The sequence below is a fragment of the Xiphophorus hellerii genome, chromosome 6 (genome assembly GCF_003331165.1).
Source record: "Xiphophorus hellerii strain 12219 chromosome 6, Xiphophorus_hellerii-4.1, whole genome shotgun sequence".
NCBI lineage: Eukaryota > Metazoa > Chordata > Actinopteri > Cyprinodontiformes > Poeciliidae > Xiphophorus > Xiphophorus hellerii.
In genome coordinates, this window is record NC_045677.1 from 7,669,224 (window position 1) to 7,680,395 (window position 11,172).

The window sequence follows — 11,172 nt, forward strand, 5'->3', positions numbered from 1 at the left end:
ATACAAAGTGATAATCTAACTCCGCCCTCCATACTTTTCTTGATATCGGGTCAGAGTTTCTGTAGAACAGCATCAATAAGCGCCTTCAGCATGGGGTTACCAGAGCTACCGACATGTTCTGACCACACATGAAAACGCCAAACTTATCTATGATTTCTAATGAGGATGCAGGATATTGGATTTTTGGTCGATAGCCGACATGTCGATATGCTAAAACTCATTTGGCCTACAACCAATTCCAACACCGATATTTATTCAAAGCTTGTAGAATGGACTGCAGGTGAATTTTTTTTTTCCACGGCTATCCGCTCTCTCGCTTTCCCTATTGGCCACCATGAACTGATCGTAATGGAGGTTCTTGAGATGGTTAGTTAGGTTCAAAGTGTTGTAGGACTTCGTTGTCGCTCCTCCTTGCATCGTTGATGCTGAGCAGTCATTGCAAATAGCAGTTATGCAATCAGTTTCTGACACGTTAAAAAACTTCCACACACCGGGCGTGCTGTGGTGGCGTAGGGAATAGAGCGACCCACGTTTGGAGGCCTTGAGTCCTCGACGTGGCCGTCACGGGTTCGATTCCCGGACCCGGCGACATTTGCCGCATGTCTTTCCCCCTTTCCTGTCAGCCTGCTTTCATATAAGGGACACTAGAGCCCACAAAAGACCCCTGGGGGGAGAAACAAAAAAACTTCCACACCGCTGACATTTTCACTTGGTCCAGCTCTCAGATTAGGTCGTCGCGGGAATGGTCGATGTCCAATATTAAATTTTACAGCTAATAAAGGCTGATACCGATACCATGCCGATAATATTGTGCATCCCTAGTTTCTAAAGGTAACAGCTGACTGAATGGGTGGGTTTATTTAGGGAGTATGCAAATTTGGAAAGTTTCTATGGAATTTAAGGAAACTTATGTTACATGCACATAAGTTTTCTGGGACCCTGGACTACTGATACCACACATTAGAGCCCAAGGACTATGCACAGTGAAGCTTAATACAATACTTGTATTATGGTATTACTCTTTAAGTTGCCCATATCAAAGGCTTACAATATACAAAAATAGCATTTTGTAAAGTGTTTGGATGGATGTGATTCAGTTTGTACAAGTTACTCTACATTTGCAGTTAATTCATAGAAATATCAAGGGAAGTTTTTTGTATATTTAAAAAAAAAAAAGTTAAATTCTTGGGAAATTCAGCTCATCAACTATAATATTTTATCAAGAAACTAAAACCACAGCTCAGACAGGTAAACATTAATAAAACAACTATTTTCTCTTCTTTTTAAGTATTTAATTCCCAACTCTTAGACCGTCTTAAGGCTCCCCTAGTGCGGACCTGGGCGTGCTTTCATATTTTAAACTGTGCATAATGAAATCTGGCATTTTAAAGTTTGCATTTCTCGTTCACATTTTTTTCTTTCTAACCATATCATGTGTCGGCCTCTGCTTTAGTTGGGTTTTGCATTTCAAATGGCGCCCTCTTCTCCTGCATGTTTGCTAATTTTTCTTCTTTCTCCCAACATTTGTTAGGCAATCATAACCAAATCGGAGCATAATAAGCCGGTCTGAAAGCCTGTCCCCTTTCCAATCCGGCCTCTCTCAAAGACGTGAACTGAAGGCGTGCAACAAACACGGTAAACACACACTCACACACTCAAAAAGCTAATAAAAGACAGGTGTGGAGCAGCGCAATAACCAAACAAGGGAGGCTGTCGGCTTCAAGACCTAAAAGAACAAGGATGCCATTGATCTCTGCTGATTACTGCACAAACACAGGAGATAGGTAGGCCAAAGAAACATGAAAGGTGGTGTAAAACTGTATTTGTTTGCTCTGGGTTTGTCTTTCATACACACTTTGGGGGTGAAAAGATGCTGAGCTGTAGAGAGCTGAGCAAACTGTACCAGCGGCAGGAGGGGAAACGGCACTTTTTTCTTGCTGCAGCAAACAAGGCTGAGACGGCAACTGTGGCTGAAACACCTGAGGTCAGGTCTAAAACAAAGAGCACAAACAGCAGAGGGAAGCCTGTGTGTGGAAGAGGACGGATCGAGTCACGGTGTATTAAGGCATAAAGCTCTTAAGAGTCAAAAAGCGTAATTATATTGACTTCTCTGCAGTGACGGCAGTGGGAAGTGAGCGCGCGCACCGTACCGAGCAGAAAACGGAAGCGAGTAAAAGCAGGACGAGCAAAGTTAAAACCAGATCCAAGAGAAGACAAAACTACGACGGATTACTTCTGTTTTCTTTGCTGCGCTAAAGCAACGGCGTCCAAACTTTTTTGCCATGCGTGGCCAGAAGGATAACCAGAAGCCGGAAAACATGGAAGTGGAAAAACGTGCGCGTTTTATTTTTACTTGCCCAGAAATAAATTAACAACCACATTTTAAAAGAAAAAGCCAACAATGTAGTTTTAAGTACTAGTTGTTAAAGGAACAACACAGTTCCACATTTTCTTGGCTAACTGTTTGATGCCTACTCATGCAGGACAATTGTTTTATCATTTAGCAAGGAACATTTTGACAAGTAATGATTTAAGGTCTTTAACATATTCCGTTCAAGAAAGTTTGGTGACAGGACTCCAATAATTACCTTTCAATTGAACGTTCTCCAATTTTATTTTTGTTTAATCAGTGGTCAGATAAATGTGAATAAAAGCAGCTTAAATGAAATTAAGGCATAATTTAAAGATAAAATTATTTGGACCTTTTTGACCACTCATAACTGTAAACAATCAAAAATATTTAACAAGAGAAATACAACAATATACTGGGTTTCCTCCAGAAAACTTGCTAAGTTGACAGGAAATGTAAAATATTGCTGGGCAATTATGTTACTGGAAGACATTCTCAACAATTCCTAAACCCACAACGATAGAATCTAAAAAACAAATATGCATCGCTTTAATTAAATGTGATGCGAGAGGGAAGGGTGAAATGTCGATGTAAAAATTTAAAAAAAAAAGAGAAAAGAAAGAGGAGTGAATTACAAAAGCAAAATATACACAAAACAAAAGGAGAACCTGTTGAGCTTTTTTCTTCCACACCAGCACAAAAATATTCAAATTCTTGCTCTGATAAATCAAGGTTATGTCAAAACTGCAGTTTCACATCTTGGGAATTTCACCGTTTAACCGTCAGTAAAAATCAAGCGGCAGCAACAATGAGAATGAAAGGACTGCCTTTATGCTTTGTGTGTTTTGCGCGAGCGAACGATAAGCAAAAATGTTGGATTAATGATTTTACATAATAAGGAAATTGTGCAGTCCCGCGTTTGTGTGAGTGCAGGTGCGGCCGCCGTTGAAGAGCTTAAAAAACATAAAAAATAATTAAAAAAAAAAAACAATCAGCGCTTCTTCCTAATGGCCTCATCTCTCACAGGCCTCTGAGAGCTAGCAAGAATGCAGGGATGATTTGTTTCAGCGATTGCCTCTTTTTGAGCTCGGCCGGCGTGGAATTAATTATGCTGATTAAATATCTGTACCCACACCTCCCCACCCCCAGTTCTGTGAGTTGGAGAGCAGCTGACCGGTAGAGTGTGGCTGAGAGCTAAGTGGGCAAAACGCAGACACTGACATGTTGGTGAACAAACAGACTCTTCAGGAGAACTTCACCGTTTGGTACCGAGTTACAGTTACAAGTGTGACACGTAAAGGTCTCGTCGGTTCAAAGACTGCCCTTAAAAAAACGCTCAGCCCTTTTTTCTTGCTTTTACAAATGAATCAAGTTCAACAAAATGTGGATTCATACAAAAAAAAAAAAACTGTAAAGTGAAAACTGATTTCTGACAAATGAAAATATTTTCCATAAAAATAAATGTTTGCATGACCAGGTCTGTCAGGTTTGAGTCCTGCCACAAGTTCTCTATCAGACTGAAGTCTGGGCTTTGACTAGCAGATGGAGGATTTTCCTATATTTTGCTGCATTCGTTTTACCTTCTACCTTTACAAGCCTTCCGGGGCCTGCTGACGAGAAGCATCCACGCACCATGATACCACCACCACCGTGCTTCACAGTGGGGGACGGTGTGTTTGGTGTCCGCTAAACATAGCGTCTTGTCTTGTCTGATGTCCAAAATGCTCAATTTGTGTCTCATCAAAAAAAAAAAAAAAAAAAAAACTTTCTTGGGAGACCAAGGAGTCTCCCACATGCCTTTTGGTAAACTCATCTCAGTTACTGAAGCATGTAACTCCTTCATCGTAGTCATGGTGACCTGGTCTTCTTGCGCAGTCACTGGGTTAGTAAGGACGGCCTGATTATATTCTTTCCATTTCCAGATGATGGATTTAAGTCAACTCCAGGGGATGTTCAGTACCTGAGATTTTTTTTGTATCCATCTCCTGACTTATGCTTTTCAATAACATTCTCTCTGGTTTGCTCAGAGTGTTCCTTTGTCTTTTACGCTTTAATAGGAGCCAGAAACACTGATTAACCAGTGAATGAACCTTACACACACAGGCGTCTTTACACTCCAATCACGAGACACACTCTGCACTCAGCTGATCTCCATTTCACTAAGTGTGAGACTACAAGCACCAGTTGGCTGGACCTTTATCAAATTACGTCAGACACTGTAAATTTATCAGCATCATGCATTTTTATTTGTCTTTTTTTTGTGGAGAAATAAGTTTTCACTTGCTTCATAGGTCCAATATTATTGCAACTTCATATTTCTCAGACACAAGGTTCATCCCAGAATACGTGTCAAGAACAAGAGGTCCCAGTCAAAGACCGCAAGAACAAAATATGTCATGTCGTGCTGGTACAAATCTAAATTGCTGTATACTTATGTCCAGTTGGGTAAATCTATGATTTGGTGAGGAAATGACGTTGAGGCTGAGAGCTCAGCTGTGGATCAAAAGCTCAAATGCTTGAAGGTATTCAGAAATTAGAAACTTCTCTTGGCTGTAGACACTTGTGGTACATTATTAGAGATTGGAGATTTCACGTGATTTTATTGCAGTATAAGTAACTCTATAAAAAAAATTAAGAAAAAAAATCTATTTTTGGCTTAAATTATTAAAAATAATGCATGAACATGAAGACGACCGAAGCCGAGGTTCGGCGGATGGAAAATCAAAACGTTCTGAATCCTCCAGGCGACTCTTTGTCAACTTTAAACTGAAGTTACTCACCGTTACCCAGAAGCGCATGAGCCAACATCCCGACAGTGTGGAAACACTGCCGAGTTGCAGCCAGCAACCGCTTGACCTCAGAGTCATGACTGATTATTCCCAGCTTCCTCCTGTTAAAAAACCCCACTATGACGAACTGAACCAGAAGGCAGAAACACGGAGTAAACCTCTTAAAAAGGCGCCATTCAAACAAACTAACAAGCCTTTACAGCAAAAAATGCTCAAGGACGCAATCAGATCTTAGTCTGAGCGGTTAGTGATGCCGAGTAGGAGAAGCAAACATCCAAGAGACGAACAGATACAAAAAATAAATAAATACAGAGACACAAATTTTGTAAGAGGAGACAAAGTTTGCAAAGCTGAGATGAAAAGTAAACAGTGTTATTCAGGAGTGGAGACTCCAGAGAGGAGGAACGATGGGAGATGAGGCAACCGAGGATGAGCTCTCTGCCTTCGGTCTGGGTCTAATCACAAGATGCTCTTAAAAAGGAAAAAAAGAAAAACCAAAGGGCAAACGAACACCAGAGGTTTGGAAGACTTTCTGCAAACGAGGAACCCCGCGGCCATCCTGCCAGGATATTATTACATCCCGGCAAATGCTGGCAAGACAGGTCGGCTCTCCAAACGCTTCATCAAACTAAAAAAAGAAAAAAAAACGAGGGTTTAACAGTGAACAATAACCTCGACCTTTTAAGGTTTGGAGACAGTTTTGTGAGCGTCTTTTTGCACTTTGCAACTTCGGCATTTAGGCATTACGCCTCACTACATCGGAGTCGCCGAGGTTTCAGAAAGCGTCAGTAGACACCCGGAACAGCATTAACGTCTGAGACGGCGACAAGCGCATACACCCGATGACCCCCGACGCGCTCCCCCCCCTACTACCCTATCTGTCTGTGAACAAGGGGTTTTTCTACAGCTGGGTAACAAAGCATGACCCAATAATCCTAACGCTTGACTCAAAGCTGAGGAACCCCTCCAGCCCCACCCTCACGCCAGTTATATCCCTTCCTCCTGCTCTCTGAGGATTTTATAAGAGCTCTGGTAAAGGGGAGGAGACGGCGGGGGGACAGTGGATATGTGTGTGTGTGTGACAAAAACAATCACGCTTTGCTTTGATTATTCTAATTATGACTTGGGGGTAGGAGTGGATTATTAAGAACACATGGGCCAACGAGTCGCTGATGGGCTTATGTTCCTCCGATCCGTCTCTATCGCGGTTGAAAGAGGCCGACGTATGGAGACCTTTGCCCGGAATGCGAGCGAGGGCGGAGGACAGCAATAAGAAACATGCTCAGCCAAATCATTTCTGTGCGGCTGACGCATACAAAGACGCCTACAAAGACGCCTTTGATGATAAAGACGCGCTTATGTGACTCGTTTTGATTTCATTATTACTCATCTGGGCTAAGGTGCCGACTTTAAAAGCCAACAGAGTCGAGCTGCTGGAGACAACCGAGCGGCTAACCGCCATCCCCAGAGTTTGTTTTAAGCTACATCTGTTTTTTGTTTGTGAAACCTGCTAAAAAAAAATATAATAATAATAAAAAATCTAAACAGACTGTAGAATCTGGCTGGAGGCTCCGCAGTTCTGAGAAACCGGAGCAAAAGGCTAGTCAAAAGATGAGCATGGGTTTGCAGGGCACTGGAGCTCCTGCTTTGCTTGCGATAGCTGTGAGGAGCAACGAAAAAATAACTAAGTGAATCCATGATAGACAACCCTGTGGGCTCCTGAGAGGGAAATCAAGACGAGTCAAAATCTTCCGTAAACATATTGGACGTCTAGTTTTAAATGGAGCCATGTCTACGTCAATAAAGAAGCAAACCATTAGCTTTAACGGATGAATATCCGTCTTCTTCAGAGTATTTCCTTTCTCGTATGTCATCATCCAGCCACTTTCACAGCAAAGAATATTTCCCAAGCACCCTAAAAGCTATACAAAGCCTAACAATTAATAAAAATGTTGTATCCACTTGTTACAACCTTATCGCTTCAATTTGTACCTGTAAACAAACTATTCTTACATGAATGCACTTGAATTAACATCAGATATAGTGGGCAGGTAGGTAACTTGATCGCCAATTGAGAAAAACCTTTATGAGAATCTTCACATTTCTAATTTATTTACTATATGTACTATATTTCCATTCATTTTGGTCTTTGTTTTGACCAGCTGACGTGTGAAATCTTCCAAATAAACCTCCAAAGAAACCAAACTGACGTTCCTCCAACATGTACATGTCACTTATTGGTCAGAATATTTTCCACAAGTAAACTTCGGGTAGAGTACGGCAAATGACATTAATCGTCAGTCAAAGCGAGTACAAAACATCTTTATGTTGGATGTCAACTATCCTCTGGCACACCATTTCTTTTCAATGACCAAAACGCCAAGCGATCCAAATGACCGCCAACTGATTTGATGCCTGTATTGTTCTGAAAACAAGATTTGCCTCTGTTGAGATGGAACCTCATGCTTTCTCGGCTGACGTGCCCTTGATTTAAAGCCATGAAAACATAGTTAATTGGTGGAGTGTGCAGCCTGCTTAGTCAGACCAAAATAAACCAAAACAAACATTGTGCAATACGCTAACCACCAGCACTTCCCACCTTGTTGTCACATACAGGCAGACTGTAAAACCTACACTGAAAAGAACAAACTTTTAGTTGTGGTCTGGGAATGAGATGATCTAAGCTTCTCATTCTCACAGTTCTACATCTAAACTAATTTGGATAACATGTTTTATCCTTTTCTTTAAAAAAAAAAAGAAGCAACAATTACTCCTACCGCAGCTAAACAAAGCTATTACAGCAACAATTACATATCACCTATTTTCATCTTAAGCAGAAACAAGAAAAATTTTAAATAAAGTTGTTAGTATTAAATTTAACTGCTTATTTTGCAAAATCTACTCACTTTTTTCCAGTATGCTGCCTGTGGAGTGACACAACAACAAGCTAGCTTTTCAGGTAGCAACCCTGCAGTCCTCTTCTAAACAGATGTTTCTTGTAGCTAACCAGCTCTAGTTTAAAAAAAAAAAAAGAGCGAGCTATGGGTTTTTTCAAGTACAAACACTGTTACTGTCTGTAATTGTAACAAGCAACAAAAAAAAAGGCTAAAAACGAGTGAAAACGTTGCTCTCTGAGTGAGCCTTGTTTCAGCCAGCTGACAGACGAGTGTAGCAACAGCTAGCAGAGGGGAAACTCTGCATTGCTCCATAATGCTAACACTTTACTGACGCTAAGCTGCAAGTACCTCCGCACATACTGAACTTGCTGCTGCTACTACACCTAAATTTCCCTTCTGTGTCACTGGAAAGGAAATCTCTAGGTTATCCGTTACATAACCTAAGTTTTTTTTGTGGTTTGGGAAATGGCAACATTTTAAATAAGTGAAAAAAACCTTAACATGTCACTAGTTATTTGCTGACAGAAACAATTAAAAGTATCCAAAATCATCAGAGGAGCAGATATCATTTTGATGTAGAGCTTTTTGATGTAGATTCGTCCACGCTGCCTCACCTGCTTCAGGCACAGGAAGTGGTTATGTAAGCAATTAACTACGGGCAACCTTAGCTGTGCTCCACTCCAAACTCTTGCACAACACTGGAAAGGATCAAACTTGCAATAACTAACGAGATCAAGCCAGACCGCATTCCAAAACAAACCTCAAGTTAATATTCTTAAGTCGCTGTTTCGTATTCCCCTATTCCCCCCCTATGGGGTTGAAATCAATGAGCATCTATAAGATGCAATTAGATCCAGCATTTGTGGAGAGAAGGCAGCGGGTACAGTTTAAAGCTTTGCTTCCCCCCCCCCCACCTTCCCTCCTGATACCTCAGAGAAACATGAAACCCCCAGAAAAGCTCCAGCGGCTCTCTCACCATATGGCCAGAGCAGCAGCAGCAGCAGAAGAAGAAGAAGAAGAAGAAGGGGGAGCTAAAAGAAAATCCTCCTGGTAACCATATAAAGACTGTTTCTGACTATCCGTCGGTTTCATGCCACCAATTTCCCTGATGTCTGGGGTTTCAGATTGTTTGTTGCTGAGCATGAAGAGGAGGTGGAGGTGGAGGGGGGAGAGGAAGGAGCTGAAGCTTTGCGGAATGGCCCTTTGTTTGAAAGCAGCCTCTCTCTCTCTCTCTCTCTCTGCAGCGCTGGAAATGCGAGACGCTTATCGATCATTTCAACTGGAAAGCCTTTGTGCTGCGCGCGGCTCGGAGCGCTGCGGGCGAGCGCACCGATTAGGAAAATATAGATGTAACACCGCAACAACTGGGTTAACTTTAATTATGCCATCACAATAACTTCCAATGAAGGTGGTGGGTTTTTTTGTTTTTGTTTGTTTTTGTTACATGCAGGCGACGAAGCGCTCTTTGTCCATCCAGCAGATAAGCAAAAACCGGAAGAAAAAAAAAATCTGGGGGGGGGGGGGATTTGTTTTTTTTTTTTTTTTTTTCTCGGATTAACCCTGGATTAATCATAATAAGGGGGACCCGATAACCGCCTTTGTTTCCCTCCTAAGCCACTCTCAACCGAAGAGAAAAAGTAATTTGCGAAACTACAAAAATAAAAAATAGTAAAGCCCCGACGCTCTTACGTCGGTTGCTTCTGTATCCGCGTCTGTCAGCTCTCCTCCGCCGCCGCCTCCCCCCTCCTCATCGCCGGGGTTGCGGCTCCGGACAGCTCCGGTCGAGGACACCCAAGGAGGAAGAGAGGCGAAGAAAGAACACCTTCCGCTGCTGGAAAAGCAAGCCCCAAAAAACAAAAACAAAACAGCAAAAGTGGACCAAAAACACCAAAGTGAGCGTACAGGATATAAAGGTTGCCTACAGTATGAAGCCCCTTTAATTTTTAAACAGCAGCTGGTCGGCTAAGCTAGCGAGCAGCAGCAGCTGTATCTTCGTTTCATTTCCCCACTCTTGGCTAGTGTTAGCTCAAACTTCGACCGTAGTTGTCTCGTTTTATGTCTGCTAAGCGAGAACCAAAACACGAAGCATGTGCGGTCCGAAATGCGTCCAAAGTTGACGCTTTGCGTACTTTCTGCGATAGCGGAAAAACTTCCATCAATCATCCAGCAGCAGCGGCAGGAACTCGGAAACACTCCTCGGTTTGTGTGCCAACAAATTTTTTTTTTTTTTTTTTGTTAAATACTTTATACTCCACTTACCGACTTGCAAAACATTTTCCACACAGCCGTTTTCCAGCAGCCTAATTCCCCGTCGGAAAGGGAGTCCGTCTCCCGTGCCCACTACTCCGGCTGCCCCCACGGCAGCCGCTGCACCAGCGGTAGATCCTGCGCCGCCACCGGCGTTTGAAGCTCCGGACCCCGTCCCCCCAGTTCCAGCGGCGGCCGCCAACGGACCCTCCTCGCCGGCCACCCTGCACTGAAACGAAGAGTACATGCATATCTCCTTTTCGTTGCGTGGGAAAGACCAGTAGACGATACGGCGCTGGACGGGCTCCGGAATCCGCTCGAAGCGCTCCTCCACTCTCTCAAAGGCCCACTTTTCCGCTACCGCTTTAGCGGCGCAGTCCAGGAGAGACTCCGGGGAGCGATACCGGGAGCCGGGCGAGCCGCTGCCGTGCCCCGGCCCCGGCCCGGGACCTCTGGGTGCGGGGCGGAGGCAGGGTCGCTTGCTTGCTGGTGGTAAGGAGAGAGGAGGATGAGGCGGCTGTTCTCTGCGTCCTTCCGCCATGGTGAGCCGATCTACACTGACGAGACGGACGGTGTGCGGACACCGCGCAGGAAGCCGAAACACACGCTGTCTAACGACACACACACACACACACACTGAGCGTTTCACTGTACGACCAAGCAGGGTTTTCAGAGGGACTTCCGTTCGCAACCTTCAAAATAAAACAAATATTCTGTTTCCATCTAGAAAAAAAGTGCATCTTTTAGTATTTCCTTTTTACGTTTTGTCACGTAAACAACCAAAAACTTAAAATTTTATTTCAATGAGATTTTATGTGATTGGCAAAGACAAAGTAACATAAGTTGTAAATAAATAAATTGTTTGAGAAGTTTTGCAGATTTAGACGCA

General features: G+C 43.0%; 1 protein-coding gene across 2 annotated transcripts in view; it reads right to left on the reverse strand.

Annotated features, from left to right (window-relative positions):
• Nucleotides 1–10,940, reverse strand: part of zswim5 (zinc finger, SWIM-type containing 5) — a 66,150-nt gene extending 55,210 nt beyond the window's left edge. For both annotated transcript variants that reach the window (XM_032565719.1, XM_032565718.1), the window contains exon 1: nucleotides 10,296–10,940. In XM_032565719.1, the coding sequence (XP_032421610.1) occupies nucleotides 10,296–10,824 (529 nt within the window). In that variant the 5' untranslated portion in view covers nucleotides 10,825–10,940. The remainder of the gene's footprint in view (nucleotides 1–10,295) is intronic.
• Nucleotides 10,941–11,172: the final 232 nt, after the last annotated feature.